At 36.5% G+C, this 26,913-nt stretch overlaps 1 protein-coding gene across 13 annotated transcripts in view; it reads left to right on the forward strand.

The window, feature by feature from the left end:
- LARP4 (La ribonucleoprotein 4) overlaps positions 1 to 14,552 on the forward strand; it is a 66,268-nt gene extending 51,716 nt beyond the window's left edge. For 9 of the 13 annotated variants that reach the window (XM_042946501.1, XM_042946506.1, XM_042946502.1 and 6 more), the window contains 6 exons: positions 1,453 to 1,665; positions 2,414 to 2,462; positions 5,411 to 5,572; positions 10,130 to 10,254; positions 10,369 to 10,537; positions 12,134 to 14,552. In XM_042946501.1, the coding sequence (XP_042802435.1) occupies positions 1,453 to 1,665; positions 2,414 to 2,462; positions 5,411 to 5,572; positions 10,130 to 10,254; positions 10,369 to 10,537; positions 12,134 to 12,472 (1,057 nt within the window). In that variant the 3' untranslated portion in view covers positions 12,473 to 14,552. Of the gene's footprint in view, positions 1 to 1,452; positions 1,670 to 2,413; positions 2,463 to 5,410; positions 5,573 to 10,129; positions 10,255 to 10,368; positions 10,538 to 12,133 lie in introns of those variants that run through there. The other 4 variants (XM_042946507.1, XM_042946509.1, XM_042946510.1 and 1 more) reach the window with 4 other exon arrangements.
- The last annotated feature ends 12,361 nt before the right edge of the window (positions 14,553 to 26,913 follow it).

Genomic DNA, 26,913 nt, shown 5'->3' on the forward strand with positions numbered 1-26,913 from the left:
ATCATTTTCATTGCTGTTAAAAATCTATTTTGAGGATTGCCTGGCTGACTCGGTAGAGCATGTGACTCTGGATCTCAGGGTTGATTGTTTGAGCCCCATGTTGGGTGTAGAGATTACTTTAAAAAAATAAATAAAATTTTTTAAAAATCTATTTTGACATAAAGTAATTATTTTGAAAAGTAACATCTTACATGAAACAGCCCAACTTTGTAGCCTGATTTTTACATTTAAGTTTAATAGTAATCTAATTTTTTATTTTCTGTAAAGAGTAAAGTAGGATAACTAGAGATGTTGTTGGAATTAATGCTTAATTGCTGGGTTTATAATTATTTTGAGATTTTAAATCTCTATTCAGAGAACCAGGAATCGACAGTGTATTATTAATATAAATTTATAACTGTGAAAATAGACTGTAAAAATTGAATATATAAACTACGAGTAAGGGGCCGAATATAAATCTCATACTTCCTTGTAAAATCTATTGAGCCAAGATCCTCAGTTGCCTGGGCTTACTTTAGGTGTTTTCGCTCTTGATTAAACTGTAGCCTCTCCTTTACCTGACCCCTAGCTTTATCCTCTTACAAATTATTAGGAGATTTGGGTGCTTACACCCATCATCCAAGATAAAAGCTACTTTTGTTCACAGTTATTTAGGTTTTTGTTTGTTTTTACCAAATTCCCTACCTAATTCATGAAATCACGCTAGGCTATTACTTGCATTGTATTTCCTAGCTGTTGTCCCGTCCCCCCCCCCCCCCCCGCCCATAAGGATCTTTGAGCAATGAACTTATTAAGAAGCTAGAATTTTAATACATTGCACTTTTTCTCTTGTTTTCATTGGCACTCCCCTAAAGAGCCTTTTTAGATTTTTTTCACCCCCTAATTTTTCCCTATGAAAATTTAGTGCTGGAGATTATTGTATATGTATTTAGGTAATGTATGAATATCTATACTTTATGCATAAAAAGAGTAAGATGAGGTTTTTTGTTTTTTCTTTTTGTCCATCTCCCCATCCCAGAACCTTTTTTACTCCCACTTGGGGTGATGTTGCCCCATTGAGAATGTATGGCATAGACTTACCAATGAGCTTAAAGCCTGACTGATTTATATGTGTCACGACTGCAGCTGGTGTTAAATTAGGTAAAATCCTACTTGTATTTTGAGTATTGAGGTGGAAGTACCTATATTTTGAAGAACTTTGGATCTTAACCCAAATCTCTCCAAACAACTTTTTTTAAATGTAAAAATTCTTTGCCTTTTAAAAATAATACATCTGGGACATAAGTTTACATTTTTATAATGTGACACTTTTATGTTTAATTTATAGAAAATCAGAATACAGTAGAAGGCAGTTTTTAACTTAGCCTATCAAATAAGAGTTTTTGCCATTAAGAGGAAAGATTTTCTGTTTTGATTTATCCTCTCATGTATGTGATCTTATGTTTCTTATAGTGTGAAGCCTCATTTTAGGTCATCGAGTGGTTCAGAGCACTCAACAGAGGGCTCTGTATCATTGGGGGATGGACAATTAAACAGATCTGGTTCAAGGAACTTTCCAACTGAACGGCATAACCCTACAGTAACAGGGCATCAGGAGCAAAGCTATCTTCCAAAAGAAACTCCCCCTTTACAGATGGAACAGAATGGGGACTATGGTAGGGGCAGGTAAGGAAATACAGAATAAATACGGATATGGTATATGAAAATTCTTTGCTCATAATATGAGTATTTGAAGAACATGATCTAGTGATTTTTTTTGTTTTAACTATTGGTGTATGTTTATGTTAAATGAATACAGTGTTCACATAATACCGGTTAATGGTTTTTCATAAATATTACGAAATTTATAGTGCCCATATAGAATATAGCTCTGAGTCAGAGGTTTTATAAAGTTACTCTGAAGTTCTGTATGGTTCACTGAAGAAAGAATAGCTTAGAAAGATAAGATCCTATCTGCATTCTGGTTTTAATCTCTTACAAATTCTAAACTGTGGGAATGGGGTTATACATTATTGCCCAGTCTGCCTGAATGAAACCAAAAAAACTGAATAATGATATGCTTCTGGTATGGAAGGAGCACTACCTAATAAAAATGGGCCCATCTTATTTAGTCGTGTTGGTGGTAGTAGATGAAGTTTTTGGTAGATTAGTTTAGGATCCATTCAGAAGAATATATATTCATCTCTTCATAATAGTGGAGATACAGAAAGTAGAATTACTTAAACTAAAAGTTAACCCATCTTCAGTAGTGTGTGTGTGTGTGTGTGTGTGTGTGTGTGTGTGTGTGTGTATGTATGTGTATATATATATATATATATATATATATATATATATATATATGTATGTATGTATTTGACAAAACGTATGAGTTGCCCCTCCCATCATCCCCACCTTTTTTTGTCGTTGCTAAAAGGAGAACTCTTTTCAGAGGTCGAAGACGACGAGAAGATGAAAGAGTCCCAGTAAGTATTTTTTTCTTTTTTACCTTTATACATTTGTTCATTTATTTTTTCTTTTCTGATTTAGTATGGCATTGGTTTGTGGTCTTTCCTTTCCAGGTTTTTGTTTTTTTGAATATAGTATTTATTAGGCAAAGGTAAATAGAACCTGTGCTTTGACCCTAAAATACCTACTATGACTACCACTCCCTGACCTTAAAGCACATGTATAGCTAGGGATTTGGTCTATGTTGCTCATGTGTTTTAAAAACTACTTGAATCCCTAATATATTCACATGGTTTAAAAATCAAAAAATGAAAATAATCAATGGAAACTTTATTAGTTTATTAATGGACATTTAAGTAGTTTACAGCCATCATTTCCTGTGTGTTCAATAACATATGAAGGAGAATCCCTTTCTAGAGATTTCTGGGTCACAATTCAGTTAGTTGCTGCCAACTTACAGCTTTCTTTAAGGGTTGTGCCAATTTTCACTCGGACAGAAACTGAAAAAAAAGTTTTATTTATCGATAGCCCTACAAATATATGATTTTTTGCCAACTTTTTTTTTTGATAAAGTACATCCTTCACCTTTAAAGGTCTCTGGATGGTGTTGGAAACTTAAACTGTTTATTGTCACTTGGGGGCAATTTTCTACCTTCTGCTTATTCTTCTATCCACTAATCTTCTAAACTACTTACAGATCTGAAAAGTTTTTATAGTTGTAGACATGTTTTTTTTGTTATTTTTTGAGAGAGAGCCTGAGCAATGGAGGAGCAGAGGGAGTGGGAGAGAGAGCAGACTCCAGGCCTAGTACGGAGCCTGACACAGGGCTCGATCCCACAACCGTGAGATCATGACCTGAGTCAAAACCAAGAGTCAGACACTTAACCACCAGAGCCACCAGGCACCCCTAGACATGTTTTTATTTGAATTTTGACTTACCTAGCTTTAAATTAATCATTTTTAATTTTTAATTTTTTTATGATTTGTTCATGGGAAATGTTTGCCATTTCTTAACTGGGAGCAAAAGGAGTTGAGGAATCGGAATGATACAGGAACACACAGAGGTTTCAAGAAAACCCTGCCTAGAGTTTACAGATAAATCATAAATTTGTGGTATGATGCTTATTTTAAATGTGTAAGTAGTGAATTTTATATATATAGTTTATAGGGTACATGTAATATATGTACAAGCATATTACGTATATATAAGTAGTGAAAAGATAAGTATTTTCAAAGAAGAAAATGTATTGCATTGTAACACAGAATAGTCCTTAGGGAAAACTGTACACCTTTTAAAACAGTACTGTTTTTTGTTATAGCTTTCTGTATACCATGAACAGCCGTGAATGGCAACAACTTGCAGCAGTCCACATGAATCCTCAGATGACCCTAAACAATGGAGGAGAGGGAGATTAGTTTCAAAGTCCATTTAATATGTTGAAAATACCCACATTGAGGACTGAAGTTTGGGGTGAAGAAAAAGGAGACAAACATGTTCTCCAGTAGGACAGGCAGAGTGGAGGTGCCTTTGTGTGCAGGAAGGAGGTTTTAGCTAGAGATAAAATTTAGGATTTGTAAGCTTACACAAAGTAATTGAGTGTAGATCATAAGTGTAGATGATATCATTCAAAGGACTCTGCAGAGAGAGTGATTTAAATAGAGGAATGGTCAAGAATGGAACTTTGAGAATATAGTAGCTTTGTGCTAAAGAATGAGATTATTTATTTTGCTCTTTGAAGTATCCAAAATCTGAGTAGAAATGGCTGGTAGACAAATGGATGTTTAGGTTTCAGGTAAAGGTCTAGGTTGAACATATTGAAAGTGTATGTACAATTCAATGAGTTTTGGTGAGTTTTCAGTGGTGTGTAGCCAGAAAGTCCCCCAAAGTGAAAAAGATTGTTGTAAGGCTCACTGAATTCTACTCCTTAAACCAATAGGTTATGTTAACTAAAGTCAAAAAAAATTTGAGAAAAAAATTTTTGAAAGATTGTTTGCATATAGGTAGTAGCTGAAGCCATGTATAATTGCTATCCCACAGGGAGAGTATGGAAGTGAAAAGAATAGTAACCACATAGAAACTAAGAGCGTCAAAAGGCGTGGGTAGAGAGAGACAAACACATGATTGTGAGATCTGAGAATTGGGAGGAAGAGGTATCACAGAAACTAAGGGAGGAATGAAGGAGCTCCCAAAGGAAAGAATATTTACCATACCAGGTGCTACGAGGGGGGGGGGGGGGGATCTGTCAGCTTTTGCATTGTGGAAGACTTTGATGATTTGTCAAAGCAATCTTAGTGGTGATGAGTACAAAGGTGAGGAAATAGAAAGTAGAGGAAGTACAAGTGAGAGTCTTGCCAGAGGGTATATAGGGTGGTGGGTGGAAGGGCAGATCAGATTTTCAAGAAAGGATATTGTTCTCTCTTGAGACTATAGGTAAATAGGTTTTTGTTTTTAAGGAAGTTACTGCAAATTTAGAAAGCAAATAGCAGAGATTGGTTAAAAGGCTTATGGAGTGTGGGGCGCCTGGGTAGCTAAGTTGGTTAAGCATCCTACTCGGTTTTGGTTCAGGTCATGATCTCACGGTTGTGAGATCTAGCCCGGTTGTGAGATCTAGCCCCACGTTGGGTTCTGTGCTGATAGTGTGGAGCCTGCTTGGGATTCTCTCTCTCTGCCCTTCCCCCACACATGCACACACACTCTCTCAAAATACATAAACTTTAATTTAAAAAAAAAGGCTTATGGAGTGTAGCAGAGTTTGCAAGAGAAACAAGAGAGGGAGTTGACTAAAGGTAAGTAGGATTGATAAAGAAAAACGAGAGCTCAACTGAAATGAGAAGCCAAGAATTTATAGGAGAACGAACAGTTCTGTGCTTTAGAATTTTGTTTCCTTGCAGCTTTTAGCTTCTGTGGTACAGGATTAGAGAATGAGATTGGCATGTGACCTGTTTTATGATTTGTGTCTTTTAGAGACCCCAGTCTTCATCAGCTGAAGCAAAGGCTCCAACGCCAAAGTTTGATTTATTAGCCTCAAATTTTCCTCCTTTACCTGGAAGTTCATCAAGAACTCCAGGTGAACTTGTTTTGGAGAGTAGGATGTCTGATGTTGTTAAAGGTGTCTACAAAGAAAAGGTAAACACTGAAGCATCAGTCTTTTACCTTATGGGACCATAGTCAGCCTTTGTTTCCAGAGTTATTATTTAAAATTTTATTTGCACCTAATATGTATTTCTGGCAGTTTTTATTCATGGGATTTTCAGCACACGTTGAGTATTATTAAAAGATTTATGATAAAGCTGCACAGGCCAATAAAATGTTGCTTCATTTTTGCATGTCTTTGTATCAGTTCAGCTTGGTAGAACTAATTGATGCAAGCTGATGGAAAGTGGTGTTTGTGCTGAAGTGCCTGTAATTAGCCAATGATGTAAAGGGATCCTAAGTTAGTTTGCTAAACTCAGGTTTTCCAATAGTGGAGAGTTGATGTCAAAAGATTGGGCTGCCCCATCCTAAAATATTTTTGAGTATAGACCTCTTCCTATGGTAAAATCCTTACACCACACAGATTTCTCATTTTCTTCCCTTTTTCTTCTTAATTCAATTTTCATTTTTATCTCATAGTGTGCACGTACATAGTATATCTAGGCTTATAATGAAAAATAGATAGTAGTTCCCTGCAACCACTTCAACTCTAGCTTTTTCTTCTATTGTTTTCCCCACGTAACATATACTGATATCTCTTTTCCTTCTTCTTTTTAAGTAATCTCTACACCCAGTGTGGGGCTAGAATTCATGACCCCAAGATTAAGAATCACATGCTCCCCTGACAACCAGCCAGACATTCCAATATACTGCTGTTTCTTGACATTCCAATTTTCAATGTCTATTAACTTCCCATTCTAGAAGCTGAGGATTTAGTTCTCTTAAACCAACATACTTTTCTCATCTTCCCTGTATATTGTACTGCGTCATATCTGGGATACCATCCATTGTAAGATGCCCCGTTATTTTAGTGTCACTAAGAAAGTAAAAACATTGCCACTTATATTAGGATATGCCATCATTTGTAAGTCACATCTCAATATTACATATTTTTTTCATAACTGAACTTCAGTTCAGAAAATTGCTATTATTTCTCCTTCTTGTACTCTCAGTGGCTGGCTGCACAATGCACAATCCTGTAGCTAGGGCTTTCTTTTGCCATCATCATCCTGGGAATTTTCCTTAGTCTCTTTTGTTGCATCCTCTCTTTTTCTTAATCTTGTTTTACTTTCCTGTATTATGGTGGGTCACATCTTCCTGAGCTTCCTGAATAAATGGGTTTTAGTATGTTTCTTGAGATCTTGCGTTCTGAAAATGTTTTTTCCGTTCTCATATTTGATCAGTAGCTTATTTGTGTAGAGTTCTGTATTAGAAATCATTTTCCTGTGGAATTTTGAAGGTATTTTTTTGTCTTCCCTTTTAAAAAATAATGTGCAATATTGTAGTTATTTAATCAGTCTTGAGATAGACATTTTTTTCATGTTTTCCACCTTTGAAAATCAGGCTGCCCTATAATTAAAAGTTATTGTAGTTTAAGTGGCATTGTTTTTTTCTTAGTAATCCATAAAATAATAGTGCATTTTACAGTTGATGGCTTCTCAGATTTGTTGAGGTGTGATTCACACACACACATTTTTAAAGAAGAATAATAATAAAGTGTGCCTCCCCTTGTAATCCCAACCCACAATTGTGGACGTTAAACATCACCAACATCTTAGCAGTGCCATCTGTCTCCCCCTTTATTTATAATTCTTCCTATTCCTTCCCTTCCTCCCCATCAGAGATAAACATCCTGAGTTTGCAATAATAATTTTCTTGCTTTTCTTTATAGTTTTACCATTCCAGGTTGGGAAATTTTTTCTGTAGAGCTGGGCCAGACAGTAAATATTTTAGGCTTTGTGGGCCGCATGCTAAAAACTTAAAAACCACTCTTAGTTCATAGGCCGTACCAACAAAAGTCATAAACTAGATTTGGCCAGTGAGCCTTGGTTTGTCAACCCCTAATATACAGTATACTGTTCGTTGTGCCTGTTTTGAACACAATATAAATGGAATTGTATGTATTCTTCTGTTGTGTGAAATTCATCACTGCTGATACAGATGACTAGTTCATTTTGCATTGTTGTATTCTGTTGTAAGAATGTCATTATTCTGCTATTGGACACTTGAGCTGTCTTTCTGTCTGACATTATAAGCAATTATGCTATGAATGTTCAAACCATACATGACCCTATTTTAAGGGTATTACATAGTGGAATTGCTGAGTGGTAGGGCATCTTTTAAAATTTAATTTTTCATATTTTGGCCGTTTGAGTTTCTTCTTTTGCAGAGTCAAGTATTTGGTACTTTGTTGGGTTATCTCTTATCTTGCAGATTCATGGAATTTAAAAAATTTATTTTGTATACTAATCCTTTGTCAGTTATGTGTGTTTTCTACCTATGGTTTTCAGTCTTTAGTATTTGTAAGTGAAAACAAGTTCTTAATCTTATTTTATGGTTTGTTCTTTCTATATCTTGCTTAGGAAATGATCTGTCTTCCAGAGATTCTTTTTAGAAATCTATCATTCTGATTCCTGATAGTTCTGTAACCTCTTTTTTCCCTCTCTAGAGGTTTTAGGATCTTTTATTTAACCCTTCTATTCTATGAAATTTTATGAAGGTGTATCTTGCTATGGCTCCTTTTTTTTCTCTTTTTGAGGGAGAGAGCATGCACCCGTATGCGTGAGCAGGGGAGGGGCAGAGAGAGGGATAGAGAATCCCAGCCAGGTTCCACTCTGTCAGTGCAAAGCCCATCACGGGGCTCAATTTCATGAACTACGAGAAGATGACCTGAGCCAAAATAAAAGTCAAAATGCTCAACTGACTGAGCCACCCAGGCACCCTGTTGTGGCTCTTTTTTTTTTTTTTTTTTTTTTTTTTTTTAATTCATTGCTCTGGATACTTGGGAAACCCTTTCAATCTGGAAACTTGTCCTTACCTTCTAGAAAATTTTCCTGTATTATGTATTTTTTTCATGTTTGTTTATTTTTGAGAGAGAGTATGAACAGGGGAGGAGTAGAGAGAGAAGGGAGGGATACGGAGGATCCGAAGCAGGCTGTGTGCTGACAGTAGCAAGCCCGATGAGGGTCTCAAACCCACGAACCACAAGATCATGCCCTGAGCCAAAGTTGAACACTCAACTGACTGAGCCACCCAAGCACCCTGTGTTGTGTCTTTAATAAATTCTTCACCTTTTTTTCTCTTTCTTGAACTTTTAATTTGATATTACACCTTGTAGGTTGAATCTCTAATTTTTGTTGTTTGGCTTTCCTAATATTTATTTTTGTATTTGTCTATATTTTCTACAAAGTTTTTCTGAATGTTACCTTTAAACCTGCTGAAATTTGTATTGCATCAATTGATTTTAATTTCTAGGGCTTACTGTTTTTCTTTTTTAATTGTAGTAAAATACATAAAATATAAAATTTACCATCTTCAGCATTGTTTAGTGTGTACTGTTCAGTTGTGTTAAGTACATTTGCATTGTTGTGCTTCTAATCTCTAGGACTCTTCATCTTGTTTTTTTTTTTTTTTTTTTTAATGTTTATTTATTTTTGAGAGAGAGACAGAGCATGAGCAGGGGAGGGGCAGGGGTAGAGGGAGACACAGAATCAGAAGCAGGCTTCAGGCTCTGAGCTGTCAGCACAGAGCCCGAATGGGGCTCGAACTCTCGAGCTGTGAGATCATAACCTGAGCCAAAGTCAGAGGCTTAACCAACTGAGCCACCCACGTACCCCCAGGACTCTTCATCTTGTAAATATAAAATGCTGTAGGGGGTGTCTGGCCGGGACAGTTGGTAGAGTGTACTACTCTTGGCCTCTGGATTGTGAGATCAAGCCCTATGTTGGGTGTAGAGATTACTTAAAAATAAAAACATTTGAATGAAGTAGATAATAAATAAAATACTATACCCTTACACAGCAGTTCCCATTACCTGCTTCTGTCCCCTTTGCTCAGCCCCTGTCAACCACCATTCTACTTAGTATGAATGTGACTACTTGAGGTATCTCATATAAGTGGAATCATATAATATTTGTCTTTTTGTGACTGGCTTATTTCACATAGCATAATGTCCTCAAGGTTCATCCATTGTGGTAGTGTGTACCAGTACGTACTTCCTTTCATTGCACTGTAATGTTCCATTATAGGGATAGACCTCAATTTGTTTATCCATTCACCAGTTGATGAGCTTTCAGGTTTGTACCCAAACCTAATAATGCTACTATGAACATTTGTGTATTAAGTTTTTGTGTAGACATGTATTTTCTCTTACATATATTCTGCTGGGTCACATGGTAACTCTATGTTTAGCTTTTTGAGGAACTGTGAGACTGTTTTCCAAAATGACCGCACCATTGTACATTGTCACCCTCAGTGTACGAGAGTTCCAATTATCTCCATATCATCACTAACATTTGTTATTGTGTGTCTTACTGATTATAGCCATCCTAGTGAGTGTGAAATGGTTGGTTTCTCATTGTGGTTTTGATTTGCATTTGCCTAATAACTGATGGTAGTTGAGCATCTTTTCATGTGCTTATTGGCCACTTGTATATCTTCTTTGAAGAAGTGTCGATATAAATCAATTTTGAAATATGATTTTACTTTAAGGATAACGAAGAGTTGAGAGTTAGTTGCCCAGTGCCTGCAGAGGATGAACAGACAGACTGCACCTCTGCCCAGCAACTCAGTATGAGTACCAGTCCTCCATGTACTGCTGAGCTTCCTGCACTAAGGTACAGTTTCAGTATAGAAGATCTTCCACATTGAGATTACTTTTTCTTCTGATCATTTGCTTAGGTGTTTTTGTGTGCTGTATTAAGTCTAATATCAAGCTCTCTTTTCCTTAGCACAACTCAGCAAGTAAAGGATCCTATAGAGGATTCCACTGTTCAGAAGGATGTTCTCAACCAGACAACTGTACCAGTTTCTTCCCCAAGTACTACAAAGCCATCAAGGACAAATAGTGCTTCACCATGTAATAGTAACATAAATGCAGCTGTAGCTATGGCCCTACAGGTAACTTGATGAGTTTGGTATGTGAGAAAAAAATAATAGGTTAAATAATGAGATTTTTTTTTTTGTTTCCTGCATAAGTCTTTGCTAGAGTAGGGTCATTGGAAATAGCCCAAATTGAGGCTGCCTGCCTCAAATGAAGCTAAAGGAATTTAAAATCACTGTGAAGAAACAGGAAATTTTAGCCTTTGGGAGATAGTGAGGAAGTCACTATTCATTCTGGGTTTTTTTAATGGCTTTTTTCTGATCATCCTATAGTTAAGTGAAGCTTCTTTCTTACTCAGATTATGATGAGTGTATTGTTTTTGGGCTAGTGTAAAGAGGCTTTGAGCCCCTTGAAATTCTTTTTTTATAATGCTTATTAACAAGTCTTATGAGGGCCACTCCTATTTTTATTCAGTTTCCAGAAATTGTTTTTATAATTAGGGAAATACAGAAAAGCAAGGAGAAAAACACAAAATTTATGTATAATCTTTTCATTCATTGATATAACTAATTGCAGTTTGGTTATAGTTCCTTTTTTCTAGGCTAAGAAGAGTTTATTTTGTTATTTAATAATAATAGAATGACAGCTACCAATTACTGAAGAGCCTGCTCTATGCCAAGACCAGTGCTAAAGACTTTTTACATGCTTTATCCCATTCTCATAACACCCCTATTGTCCATTTTTTTCCGATGAAGTAATTAAGACTTAATCAGTCCTCTATTAATACATTATTGGTTCCCAGATGCTGTTAAGATTCTCGTGGAATCCATCTTAGGGTTCTTTGTAGCCAGGGAGGACAGAATAGAATCATTTCATTTCATCACATGAATGTACATTATTAACTTAATCTGTCCTTCCTTATTAGACATTTAGGGTTGTTTCCAGTTTTTTTCATCACCATAAACAATGCTGACATGAACATCCTTCAGATAAATTCCTCAAGTGAAGTTATTGTTACATAAATTGCCAAGGCATTTTATTATTTTCAGCGAAGTTATTGTGTTTTTGTTTTAAGATTGTTCCAATACACTTTAATAGCAATGTGTATGAGACTGCCTATTGCCCTTCCCTAGAAGATGACTTACTGGGGTGCCTGGGTGGTTCAGTGGGTTAAGCATCCAGCTCAGGTCATGATCTCACAGTTTGTGAGTTTGAGCCCTGCATTGGGCTCTGTGCTGACAGTGTGGAGCCTGCTTGGGATTCTCTGTCTCCATCTCTCTCTGCCCCTCCCCTGACGCACCCTCTCATAAATAAATAAACATTACCAAAAAATAAATAAATAAATAAATAACTTACTGATTTTCTTATAGGTCACATTATCCTTTTTTTTTTTTTTTTTTTTTTAAATGTTTATTTTTGAGAGAGAGACAGAACGTGAGCAGGGGAAGGGCAGAGAGAGAGGGAAACACAGAATCCGAAACAAGACTCCAGGCTCCAAGCTGTCATAACAGCCTGATGCAGGGCTCGAACTCCCAAACCGTGAGATCATGACCTGAGCTGAAGTTGGACGCTCAACTGACTGAACCACCCAGGTGCCCCTCACACTGTCCTTTTTGTAGCTTATTATTTACAGAATGTGTACCATAAGTTTGTTTCTTATCTTCACTTCAAAGGAACCCCGAAAGCTAAGTTATGCTGAAGTGTGCCAGAAGCCCCCTAAAGAACCATCTCCAGTTCTTGTGCAGCCACTACGAGAACTTCGCTCCAATGTAGTGTCTCCCACCAAAAATGAAGAGAATGGAGCTCCTGAGAAGTCCATTGAGAAATCACATGAGAAGCCAGAAGCAAGGGCTAGTAAGGAATATTCTGGTTTCCGAGGCAATACCATTCCCAGGGGAGCAGCTGGAAAAATCAGGGAACAGAGACGCCAGTTTGGCCATAGGGCTATACCTCAGGGAGTGACTCGACGTAATGGCAAAGAGCAATATGTGCCACCCAGATCACCAAAGTAAAACAAACAAACTATTCAGAAACTTCTCTCTCTTCCCATTAAAACTTGAGCCGTGGCTGTATTGAACTGTTCTGGAGGGGAAGGGGTAGCCAGGAAGGAAGCAGGAGAAAAGTCTATGTCCTTAAATCATTGTGGATTTTGGAGTTGTGAGCAGTAGAATCCCAAAATTCATCTCTAAAGTGATTTTAAAATGCTGGAGGATTCCAATCAGTATAAATATATATATATATATATGTATACATATATAAAAATATAATTTTTCTATTTTTGTTTTTGATTTTAATTTGCAGAGATCTTCTGCCTAGAATCAATTTTGAGGGTTCAGATTTAGCTTGGGGAAAAAAACATATTACACATCCTTCAGTATAGGAGATGAGGGAGTGAGAGAAAATATTTTTTGAAGAAGCATTTCTGTAAAATTAGAAATTACTTTTTTTAATCTATTTAAAGTTTGGCTTGGAGAATGCCATCTCTGCCTATATGGCCTTGTGTTGCAAAGCAGATCAGTGGCTGGAGTGCCTGTTGTGGTGTGAGTGTGTGCAAGAGTGATTGAAGCCAAATCTGTTGTCATGTTAGTAAATGATTTGCAAACTGAATGTAATACTGGAGTAGATTTTTTTTTCCATTTTGAAATTCAGTCTGAACAAGCTGTTAAACTCTGATTATACTTAGAGAAGTGACTATCAGTCAGCTTGATACTCAAGGAAAGAATGGGGGTTATTCAGAAAATCAAAAATATGTTTTAGATCTGAGTGGATAGGTCAAATGGACTTCAGAGGTTTAAACTGCTTTGTGATTTCCTGCCCCCCCCCCCATAGGAAACAGGTTTTTTTGTTACTTCATTTGTTATTCTCTGTTCTTTGACTACCCACCCCCAAAAGCAAAATAACCACCATTCTACAGAATTGTATGTTTCTAACTGCCTTGACCAGTCTAGTCAAATCATATAACTGTTTTAAATTTCCGAATTGAACATTGAAGTAGTTTATTCTTCTGTTCACGTGTTTAGAATTTTAGATCCCAGAATGGTAGGTCAGACTGACCCTGCAGTAATTTATTCGTGTGTTAAAGATGAAACATTGTAACTGATCCTTAAAGTATTAAATAGTGTAGAAGTAAAAAAAAAATTTTTTTAAACTTAATTTGGGGGCAACTTTTTTCTGTTTACAGTATATTTTATCATCTTCTTCCTTCCCTTTCTCAAAAAAAAAAAGAAATACAGTTTGAAATTCACAGAAACAGAACCAGCAAGTCATGAGATTTTTGAGTTAAGGTGAGAAAGATAGTTGAAGAAAATTAATACATACTTTCTCAGTGAATAAAGTTGTAGCTGTCATATTAAGTAGGCAAGTTTACATGCTGGTGTTTAGAAAATGGCTAAAATATTAAAATATTAAAACCATGTTGCATTAATCTGTTTTAAGTCAGACCATTTTTAGAGTTCTATGTAAGGTGGGGTTTTGTTTTCTTTTTAGGGATAGTTTGTAATGGTAATAACTGTCCCTTATGTTAGTGAATTACATATGTACAAATTGAAACTGTAAATTGTGAACACTGGAAAGCACCATTGTGACATAGAATAAACATCTTAGTAATATATTAAAATGAATGTAAATGGAGGTTAAAATTACATTACTGTGAAACTCATCTTCCAACTCTAAGTTAAGCTTTGGAGATTTGTATTAGTAGGTAACTAAACACTGCACATTTCTGTACAAGCCAGAATTATCATTTCTTTGTAACTTATTATTCAGCTTGGCAGTTGCTTTTGATTTGGTGAATTGATAACATGGTATATAATATATTTAAGCAGTTTGAAACTATTCATTTCTACACACTATTTTTTAAAATCATATACTAGAATGAAACATACAATAAAACTACCTGTGCTGAAATTTGGGGGAAGTTTAGGTCCTTGAAAAAAAAAAAAAGTATTAATAATCATTGACTACATCTATGATAAAAGTGCTTATTTTGGTTTACTTAGATAATGCTGCAGTTGGTGGAAATGATAAACATTTAAAGTGTTAACACTCTGTGAATGCCTTGGATTTAAGAGAATAAACATTTTATAAAAATCACTTGGTAAGGATTATAAACTTAATTATTGCACTTAAAATGAAACTTTACTTTTCTTACAATGTGTCACAGAAATACGCTTGTATGCTGTGTGACTTACTGTTAGTCCACCCAGCTTCCCAAAACTAAATGTTCTAACTGAAACAAAGGAAGAGTCGTCTTCTTGAAGAAAGCAACTGTGTTCTTGCTTTTTTCCCCCCAAAATGCTATTGAAAGTAGAAATTTAAAGACATAATTGTTTTTAAATTTCTTATAAAATAGTGTTTTTAATTTAATTTGCCTCATTACAGCTAATAGTTCCCAGTTTGGTGGGATGTATACGGAAGAGAGAGAGAGAGAGAGAGAGAGAGAGAGAGAGTGAGTGTGTGTGTGTGTGTGTGTGTGTGTGTGTGTGTGTATGATATATATATATTCACAGTATTTAGCATTTATTTTATTACAGCAAATTTAAGGTTTGTATCTAAATGATGCCTATGAGTTGTGTGAACTTGTTTGGGGTTTTTTCCAGCAGTTCTCTGTAACTGATGCGGGTTGGGCATTTATTGTAGTTCAATTATTTATTTGGTTCTTTAGAAGGAGGAATTTAAATGTCAGTTTTTTCTCTTCATCCTTCTGACTTAACACTTCCTTGGGCTGTTGAAGGCTAAAAGTATATACAGATGATATTGAGTGCATAGTACAGTGGTTTTCTGTCATAGTTCTTACTGCATGAAGAGAATAAGAGTCACACAAGTTCATCGCTTTGCACTTCATAGAGAAGGTATACGGAGATATTGCAAACCTGTCTCTCTTTCCTATGCTGATAATTGAGGTTTTCATGATCTCTAGGGCCTGCCTGTCTCTATCAGTTTTGCAAATATAGACACTGGCATTCAAAAGAGTGATCCATCTATAACTTTATTCAACTGGATTTTGGAAGAAGATAAGATCTTTCAGTGATAAGGGTTTATTGTTGTTATGTGCTCGATTTGCATGTGATCAAATGACATGCCGATTTTTATTTTCAGTTCCTAAAATTAAGGTAGCTTGAATATTGTTTCACATTCCTTTTTAAATAACCAGGTTGGCTTTGCAAAAGGCTTAATAATAATGGAGTGTTAGCATCTGCTGGAGCAGAAAATAGTATTTAAAAGTTACTGAACACTTTCTTGAGCTTTATTAGTTACAGCCTTAATATTTAGTCTCTTGGCTTAAATATCCACTGGTTTTACTTTGACACAGTTGAACAGCACTGGGGTTAGGTCTCCTGATATTTGTGTTGGGCATGTACATTAACCCTGTTTTAAAATAACATACCCACTTTGTTTGTTTTTACAGAAAAGATAAAATGCAAAGAGGACAGTGTGTTCCTTTTGAGGATTTTTATAAATTCTTAATTATATGATGAGGTTTTTTCCCAACTTTTTATATTTCCTTACGATTTGATGGTCATTAATTTAACTTTAGGCTTTTTTGGTGTATGCTAACTTAGCTAGTCTGAGCTTCCAAGAAGATACATAGACATTTCAGTTTTTAATTAATTGAATGAGGACATTTTAAGAAGTTGAAAGAGAATTTGTTTTCAAGTTGAGAGTAAATTCTCTTTCTTTCAGAATCGTCTGATTATTAAATAATTTAAAGTTTATTTTAAAAAGTAACAACTTTTTATGAATTGTTGAGTAGACTGTTCCTAAAAAAGTACAACTCCTATGTCAACAGGCTGTGTATAAAATAAAATGGTTTTATTTTCAGTTTTTCAGCACAAAACACTGATCAGTATATATAAGGAAACATCTATATCAAGTTGGGGTTTTTTTTGTTTTTGTTTTTTTTGCCTGATTTACATGTCTTTTGAGTGACCCCTGTCAAATGTTCGGGGTCGGGGATCAGAACCAGTTAGACGGCTTCTGTTTTGTCCATTGCTTAGGTTTGTTCCTGTTGTCCAAACTGCTCCCTCCCCCCAACCCCCCCCCCCCAAAAAAAAGATGGTGTGACACATGCTCATGCATACTATGTTAAAATGAGTACATCCTTGTATTTGTATTTTTGTTTTCAACATTGCCAAGGTGCTACGGGAAATTAAAGTAACACAAAATTAGAAAAAATAAAATTATTTAAAAGCAGAACTGGTTTCCTTTTCTCCAGGTGGTTTATGTCTAATGACTGCTTGTGTTTATTTTTCCTTAATTTTATATGTTGCCCACTCTCTAGTTCCATCATTATTCTGGTCTCAGCTCTTTTTTTGGGGGTGGGGTTGGTTTGGTTTGGGGGAGTGGGGTATCGGCTGTGTGAAACACCATCTGCAAAGTGAGGGAAGAGAGAAGATTCAGCTTTATGATCCTAGGGTTTTCTTACATTCTTTTACTGTCAGAAGCAGATGTTGATGGGGCAGGCGGGGGGGGGGGGGGGGGGTGGGTAGAACCAAGGGCAATGTGAGGTTTAAGGATTTTGCTTTCATGAGGCAGATTATAGCCTGACCTGAGTATGTAGATTCTAGGCTTTCAAACTTTTTATTTCTAAGAGAAAACCTTTAGTTTATCTTTAGCTCTTCACCACACCTTTGCTTTGTATCAAACTCTAGATAGAGCTAAATGATTTGGGGGGCTTTTTAAAGGGAAAGTTCACTGGAGAATTTAAATGAATCTTTTAATCTGACTTTAAAACTATGTTAAGGCAATAATGGAAGAAAAAGGCAAAGATGGAAAAGCTGAGAGAATCTCTGGCTCTAAAACAGCTGATTATTGTAAAAATGTGAAAACCCAGCATTTCTTTTTTAAGTTTATTTATTTGGAAAGAGAGTGCCTGCAGAGTGTAGGGAGGGGCAGAGAGGGGGGGGTTGGGTAGAAAGAATCCCAAACAGGCTCCATCCACACTGTCAGCACAGAGCCCAATGTGGGGCTTGAACTCACAAACTGTGAGATGACCTGAGCCTTTTGAAACCAGGAGCCGGATGCCCAACCAAGTCACCCAGGTGTCCGTACCCGCCCCCCCCTTTTTAAACATTTATTGAATATAGTACTGCTAAGAAAACACTAAAGTATTTCATAGCCATCCTGCCACAGTTTATTCTTCAATTATTAAGATGAGCATTTTTATGTAGTAAAATGCTACTTAGTAGCATTGCCCTTTAAACAGCTTTAATTTGATAATGAACAGTTAGCTTAATGAAGATAATATCAGTTAGTAAAATGTTTCCAGTAATAATAGGTTTACAAAGTTGTACATTAGCAAAGCCTTAGGGCCTTAAGTCAGTAGGTTAGTAGTTTATTTGGGCAAGAGATGGGGTGTATAATTTAAATTTCTTTATCATATCAGGACACAGTGTAATTGTGTATGCTTTTTAGTGGACTAATAACCAAATTGGTGAACTCAATTATGTAGGCTTTGTGTTGTATTTAAAATGAATGGATGTGCCAGGAGCCTTATGACTAAAATAATACATATGTAACCATGCCCTTTATATTTTAATTATGCCTTTTGGAAAATATTAATCTAAATATATATGTCTCCCAAGTTTAAATTTCAGTTATATGCCCAGAAATTTTTTGCACAGTTTAACAGTTACTGTTAAAGGATTGTGAATTTCCTTAAAACTCTGGGATAAAAACTATCAAGGGTGTTCTTAGTTTGTATGAGGGTTGATAGGATTAGGAATACACAGGAAATGATCAACCTTCCCAGGAGGGGAAAGCATTAACTTCCAAGCTGACTCTTGATCAGTATGTGTTGGCTAGGTAGGTAAAGGGATGGGAAGCATACCGGCAAATAGTGCAAGTGAAAAAGGCAAATTCAGCATAATTGTTTGGAATGGATGGAGCATAGATTTCAGTAGCGTGTGGCAAGAGAAAAGCTGAAGAATTTCATTTGTAGATAAATCGTAACCAATCATTGTATGCTAAGAAAATGAGTTTTCACTGGATTCTGCAGGGAATGAGAACCTTGAGAAAGCAGAGGGTTATGGTTAGATTTGAAGTTGAGAGCACAATTCTGGTGTCTATGTAAATAGTTTGGGATTGGGTTGTCCAGGTGAGCAGGATGTTTGGAATTAAGGGAACAGCCATTAAGATACTGTGATAGATTAGGACAAAGATTGTCCACATCCTAATCGCCAGAACCTCTGAAAGTTACTTTATATAGCAAAAGGGATTTTGCAGCTGTGATTAACGACCTTGAAATGGGGTGATTATCCTGGATTATCCAGGTGAGCTCAATATAGTCACAAAAATAATCATAAGAGGGAGACTAGAATCAGAGTCAGTAGATGTGATGATGGAAGAGTAAAGTGATGCATCCAAGAGCCAAGAAATGCCGGCAGCTTCCAGAAGTTGGAAGAGGCGCAAGGAAAAGATTCTCTCCTGGATCCCCCAGAAGGAACCAGCCCAGGCAACACTTTGTTTTGCCCCATAAAAACTCAGATTTCTGACCTCCAGAACTATAAAAGAATAAATGTGTTCTAAACCACTAAATTAGTGGTAATTTGCTATAGCAGCAATAGGAAACTAATCAGATGGAGAGAAAGGGACAGATATGCATGCTTTTAAGGAAGTAGAATGAACAGGATCTGTGTTGTCTGGTTGGATGTGAGAATGCAGGGAAATTTTTAGGATGCCTATAAGACATGTTTGGTAAGTAACCTGACAAGTCATGAGTGACTTAAGATCAGAAGTAAGTTAAAGAATGAGAAGAGGGCTAAGTATAGAACCCTGAAAAAATGTCGAAGTTGGCACGTGTGTGTGTATAATCCCCATGTTTTGGCAAAAATGAGGAAAAATCCGTTTTATGTACTGTTACAAGAGTATAAATTGATAAAACCATTTTGGAGAGCAATTTGGCTATATTTAGAGAAAGTGACAAGCACACCTTGCAAAATCATGATTCCACTTCTGGATTATATACCCTGGGGGAACTACTGGACTTTATTCATGGACACTACAAGAATGTTGCAGCTTTTTAATTTTTTTTCCAAACAATGAGATGCTAAAAACAATGTCCATCGATATAATGTCCAATCAACTATAGTATGTCTTAATGATGGTATACTGTACATCATTTAAAATGAATGAACAGGAACAGCTCTTATGTGTCAAAAGAGCAAGTTAGATTGGCATATAGAGTTTGATACTTTTTTTAATAGTCTTAAGATTACTATATATTATGGGTACATCTATTAAAAGTTAGAAAAATGTACTAATATGTTTGGAAATGACACAAGCTGCAAGATGGTGCATACCTTTTAAGTAACCATCTTTGGGAAATCAGGAGGGCGTGAGATAGAACATTAGGGATGCATGTATAGGCCTTCACATGTATCTATAATGTCTTCAAAGTTCTGAAGCAGAAATAGGTGGTGAGATGGGTAAACAGGTATAATTCTTTACACTTAAATATGTTTTCACCTGGGTGGTGAAACACCCAGCATAGAACTAGATCAAACAATCCTCAAATTTGTGTGGAACCACAAAAGGCCCTGAATAGCCAAAGCGATCTTGGAAAAGAAAAGGAAAGGTGGAGGCATCACAATTCCGGACTTCAAGTTATATTACAAATCTATATTAATCGAAACAGTATGGCTGGCACTAAAATAGACCCATAGGTCAATGAAACAGAATAGAAAATTTAAAAATAAACCCTCAATTAAATGGTCAATTAGTCTTAGACAAAGCATGGAAGAATATCCAATGGAGAAAGACAGTCTTTTCAACAAATGATGTTGGGAAAATTGGACACCAACATGCAAAAGAAAGAAACTGGACGGCTTTCTTACACCATCCACAAAAATGAGCTCAATATGGATTAAAGACCTAAATGTGAGACCTGAAACCATAAAAATCCCAGAAGAGAACATGCATGGGTAGTAACTTCTTTGACCTCAGCCATAGCAACTTTTTCCAGATATGTCTCCTGAGGCAAGAGAAACAAAAGCAAAAATAAACTACTGGGACTACATCAAAAGAAAAAGCTGCTGAACAGCGAAGGGAACAATGAACAAAACTAAAAGGTGACCTACTGAGTGGGAGAAGATATTTACAAATTACATGCCTGATAAAGGGTTAGTATCCAAAATATAAAGAACTTATAAAACCCAAAGCCCAAATAATCCAATTAAAAATGAGCAGTAGACATGAACAGACATTTCTCCAAAGAAGACATCCAGATGGCCAAGAGACACATGAAAAGATGTTCATCATCACTTACCATGAGGGAAATGCAAATCAAAAGTACAATGAAAAAAAACAAAACAAAACACAAACCCCCACCCCCTACAATGAGATATCACCTCACACCTGTCAGAATGGCTAAAATCAACAATTCAAGAAACAACAAGTGTTGGTGACAATGTGGAGAAAAATGAACTGTTTTGCACTGTTGGTGGGAATGCAAACTGGTGCAATCACTGTGGGAAACAATATGGAGGTTCCTCAAAAAATTAAAAATAGAACGACCCTGGGGCACCTGGGTGGCTCTTCCCGTTGAGTGTCTGACTTCGGCTCAGGTCATGATTTTGCAGTTTGTGAGTTCGAGCCCCACATTGGGCTCTCCACTGTCAGTGCTGAGCCCACCTCCAGTCCTCTGTCTTCCTCTCTCTCTGACACTCCCATGCTAATTCTGTCTCTCAAAAATTAAAAAACAATTTTTTTTAAGTTTAAAAAAATAAATAAAACTAAAAATAAAATAGAACTACCCTATGAGCCAACAATCATACTACTGGGTATTTACCCAAAGAATACAAAAACACTAATTCAAAGGGATACATGAACTCCTATGTTTATAGAAGCATTATTTACAATAGCCAAGATATAGAAGCAGCCCAAAGGTCCATCTATCGATGCATGGATAAGAAATTTGTGGTGTATATAAACAGTGGAATATTATTCAGCCATAAAAAAATGAAATCTTGCTATTTGCAATGACATGGATGGAGCTACAGAGTATAATAAGCTAAATAAGTAAAGACAAAGACTATGATTTCACTCATATGTGGAATTTAAGAAACAAAACAAATGAGCAAAGGAGGGGAAAAGAGAGAGAGACCAATCAAGAAACAGACTCTTAATTGTAGAGAACAAACTGATGTTTACAAGAGGGGAGGGGGTTAAGGCAAAGGGTTAAGTGGGTTATGGGGATTAAGCAGTGCACTAGCCATGATGAGCACTGGTGATGAAAATAAAAACTTAAAAAAGAATCTCTTATCTATAGGCTACACTTGCATCTATTTATTTTCTTGGTAATTTATTTATGGTCTGTGAACTTAAATTTTTTTTGATGTTTATTTTTGAGAGAGAGAGAGACTCCGAGACTGGGTGGGGGAGGGGCAGAGAGCGAGGGAGACACAGAATCTAAAGCAGACTCCAGACTTTGAGTTTTCAGCACAGAGCCGGACTCAGGGCTTGAACCCACGAACTGCGAGATCATGACCTGAGCTGAAGTCGGACGCTTAACCGACCTAGCCACCCAGGTGCCCCTAGTCTGTGAACTTTAAATGTAACAAAAACATAAAGCAGTGAGCATAGAGCCAAAACTTTTGTCTTGTGGGACTTATGGGCGAAGAACAGACATAATAGGCAATGAGTTTGGATCCAGCAGGATAATGGGAACTAAAATTGTTTTGCATGAAGGAGGAATGAAGGACAAGTCTGATTGCTTTCGAGTGAACACTGTAGTCAGTCTCCCAGATATGAACAATTGTTTAAAAAAAAAAAAAGCTGCTGCCACATGGAGAGAAGTCTTCATTGAAGCCGTGAGCACGAGGAATTGGAAAGAAATGCTGGCAAGGATGTGGAGAAAAGGGAGCCCTCATGCACTGTTGGTGGGAAGGTAAACTGGTACAACCACTGAGGAAAACAGAATAATAGAAATATATGACCCAATAATTCAACTACTGGGTATTTACTCCCCCCCCAAAAAAAAAAATCCCAAACACACTAATGCAAAAGATATAGGCACCCCTATGTTCATTGCTGCATGATTTACAATAGCCGAGGTATGGAAGTAACCCAAGTGCCCATCAACACATGAACGGATAAAGAAGATGTGGTATATATGAATATATCTATATTCATGGGTGGGATGTTACACAGCCATATTGCCATATGAAACAATAAGGATGGACCTAAATTATTATGCCAAGTGAAATAAGTCGGACAGAGAAAGACAAACATCATACGATTTCATTTATATGTGAAATCAAAAAAAAAAGTCATGGAAATAAAAGGTATAGCATAGGGAGGATAGTCAACAGTATTATAATAGTGTCGTATGGTGACAGATGGTAGCGACACTTGTGAGCATAGCATAATGTTTAAACTAGTTGAATCACTATATTGTACACCTGAAACTGTATATGTGCTGAAATGTAACATTATGTTTCAGCTACGCTCAAATAAAAAAAAATAATAAAAGTTAAAACATAGCCGTGCATCTAGAGAAATAACTACTTTAGAAGATATATCAGTAATTCAAGAAACTGAGGACATATAACAAGACAAAATGCTATGAAATTATAGTCTTGTAAACATTATATTAAAACTGTTCAATGGCAAAAAAAAAAAAAAAAGTCACAGACTTGAGGAAAGGAATTGAATCAAGCCACTTATGAAAGCTTAGTAACCTTGATGATTACACTGGCCATGTCTTCAATATTATTATGGTGCAAGTACTTTGAATATACCTAGAATAATTTCCAGAAGAATCAGCGGAAGTAAATGGCAAAGAAACAACTTTTGGTTTTTTTTTGAAAGAGAGAGAGAGAGCACAGTGCAAGCAGGGGAGGGGCAGAGGGAGAGGGGGAGAGAGAATCCCAAGCAGGCTCCACACTTGGCATGGAGCCTGACATAGGGCTCAATCCTATGACTGAAATCATGACCTCAACCAAAATCAAGAGTCAAATGCTTAACCAAATGAGCCACCCAGCACGCCAAAGAAACAACTTTTGAGGAGAAAATAACAGTTCTCACTGAGCCTTGAAGAAAACAATGAATCTTAATACATTCTGAACAGCTATGCAAGGATGAGATAAATTAGATACCTAGCCACTTTGTAGTGAAACTATAAAACATTAGGGATAAAGAGAAAATCTTAAAAGTTTACAGGGAGAAAACGGATTACCTGTTTTCTGAATAGGAAATATTCAGTGTAAAACAGGTAGGAATAGGAATACCTGAATAGGAATACCAGCCTGATAACCAGAATTCTTACCAACAACTATACCTGCCACAAGACGATGAAGTAATCCTCAAAATGCCAATGAAAAATGATACTGAACCTAGAATTTTATACCCAAGTAAGCTATCTTTGAGGAGTAAGGCAAAAAAATAAATAAATAAATAAATAAATAATAATTAATTCGTTAATTAATTAAAATAAAATAAAAATGGGGCACCTGGGTGGCTCAGTTCGTTGGGCATCCGACTCCAGCTCAGGTCATGATCTCATGGCTTGTGAGTTCGAGTCCCGTGTCGGGCTCTGTGCTGACAGCTCAGAGCCTGGAACCTGCTTTGGATTCTGTGTCCCTCTCTCACTCTGCCCCTCCCTCACTCATGCTCTCTCTGTCTCTCTGTCTCTCTCTCTCTCAAAAATTAAAAAAAAATTAAATAGGGGCGCCTGCATGGCTCAGTCGGTTAAGCGGCCGACTTCGGCTCAGGTCATGATCTCGCAGTCCGTGAGTTCGAGCCCCGCGTCGGGCTCTTTGCTGACAGCTCAGAGCCTGGAGCCTGTTTCGGATTCTGTGTCTCCCTCTCTCTGACCCTCCCCCGTTCATGCTCTGTTTCTCTCTGTCTCAAAAATAAACGTTAAAAAAATTAAAAAAAAAAATTAAATAAAAATAAATACATAAATGTTCAGACACTAAAGATCAAGGGAATTTATTTTCTATATACCTTCTCTGAAGAAAGTATTAAGGATGCACATCAGCAAGAGCAAGCCCAGAGGGGAGACATGAGATACAAGAAATAATGTTAAGCACAATGATAAAACATCAACAAAAGTTAACTTGATTATGCTTTTTCTTTTTCTTTTTAGTTTTAATTTTTTTTAACGTTTATTTATTTTAGAGAGAGAGAAACAGTGCAAGCGGGGGGAGGGGCAGAGAAAGAGGGAGACAAAGAATCTGAAGCAGGCTTCAGGCTCTGAGCTGTCAGCACAGAGCCTGACGTGGGGCTCGGACTCACTAACCGTGAGATCATGACCTGAGCGGAAGTGGGACGCTTAACTGACTGAGCCACCCAGGCGCCCCTGATTATGCTTTTTAAATGTTTGCATTTAAATAAAACTACAATTAAAATTCTAGATCAAAATAATAAAGATGGAGATTAATCTAATAGTTAAAGCTAATTTGGATGCTCTGGTCAGGATAAATTTTTTTTTAAGTTTATTTGTTTATTTTGAGAGAGAGAAAGTGTGCACATGCAAGTGAGGGAGGGGCAGAGAGAAAGGAAGAGAGAATCCCAAGCAGGCCCTGCGCTGTCAGTGTGGAGCTGGACGTGGGGCTCGATCCTAGGAACCACGTGATCGTGACCTGAGCTGAAATGAAGAGTTGGACGCTCAACCAACTCAGTCACCCACGCACCCCAAGAGAAAATTTTAATTGTTAGAACTTTCAAAATAGTTGCAAAAATAATAATACTATCTGTACCTCCCAAACCAGCAGAATAAAGAAGTATTCAATACTTTATTAATTCAACAATAGGAATAAAAGACAAAGATTTATAAACAAAGCCTTCAATAAAAAGGAAGAAATAGGTCATAATATGTCAGTAATCATATTAAATATAAATACATTTAATTTGTTAAACAACCACACAGAGGGAGAAAGGGAGAAAGGTTGAAAAATAAAGTAATGAAAAAATATATTACAGTAAATACTAATTTTAAAAGGGCTGGTATAATAATATTAGGACAAAAAGAAAGTGAAAAGAACATTAGAAATAAAGTATAGGGGCGCCTGGGTGGTTCAGTCGGTTGAGTGTCCGACTTCGGCTCAGGTCATGATCTCACAGTTTGTGGGTTCGAGCCCCGCATCAGGCTCTGTGCTGACCGCTTGCTCAGAGCCTGGAGCCTGCTTCAGATTCTGTGTCTCCTACTCTCTCTGCCCCTCCCCCGTTCACGCTTTGTCTCACTCTGTTTCTCAAAAATAAATAAATGTAAAAAAAAAAAAAAAATTTTTTTAAAAAAGAAATAAAGTATATATTGTATGACAATACAAGGAATAGTCTAGTAAAAAAGTGGCATAATTTGTTGTAAGAGTCCATCAAAAAGACACATCAAGAATTCATATGCACTTAATTATAAATTTCAAAATGCTTAACTAAAAACAATATAATAAACTAAAAACCACAACAACAAACTCAAATGGATTAAAGATCTAAATGTGAGACCCAAAACCATAAAACTCCTAAAAGAAAACATAGGCAGTCATCTCTTGGACATCACCCTTAATATATTTATGGCAAGGGAAACAAAAACAAAATTAAACTATTTGGACTACACCAAAATAAAAGCTTTTTCACAACAAAGAAAATCATCAACAAAGCAAAAAGGCAATCTAGTAAATGGAGGAAGATATTTGCAAATGATATATCCGAAAAAGAGATTAATATCCTAAGTAGATCAAGAACTTATGAAACTCAATGCCCCCAAAGCCAAACCACCCAATTAAAAAATGGGCAGAGGACCTGAATAGACAGTTTTTCAAAGACATACAGACGGCCAACTAATACATGAGAAGATACTTAACATCACTAATCATCAGAAATGTAAATCAAAACCACAATGAGATATCACCTCACACCAGTCAGAATGGCTAGCATCAAAATGACAAGAAGTAAGTGTTGCGGGGGTGGGGGGGGGCATATAGAGAAAAAGAAACCTTGTACACTGTTGATGGAAATGCAAACTGGTGCAACCACTGTGGAAAACAGTACAGAAGTTCCTGAGAAAATGAAAAATAAAAATACCATATGAGCCAGTAATTCCACTAGTGGCTATTTACCCAAGGAAAATGAAAACATCAATTTAAAAAGATATACGCACCCCTATGTATCTTGCTTCATTATTCATAGTAGCTAAGAAATGGAAGCAACCCAAGCGCCCATCAATAGATGAATGGATAAGGAATATGTGACATCTATCATCTATCTATCATCTATCTATCTATCTATACAATGACTATTATGCAACCATAAAAAAGCATGAGATCTTACCATTTGCAACAACATGCATGCATGTAGAGGGTATTAGGCTAAGTGAAATAAGGCAGACTGAGAAAGACAAATGCCATGTGACTTCAATCATATATGGAATCTAAATTTAAAAAATAGGAACTCTCAGGGGCATCTGGATGGCTCAGTCGGTTAAACGTCCAACTTAGCTCAGGTCATGATCTCGTAG

The sequence above is a fragment of the Panthera leo genome, chromosome B4 (assembly GCF_018350215.1).
Source record: "Panthera leo isolate Ple1 chromosome B4, P.leo_Ple1_pat1.1, whole genome shotgun sequence".
Lineage (NCBI taxonomy): Eukaryota > Metazoa > Chordata > Mammalia > Carnivora > Felidae > Panthera > Panthera leo.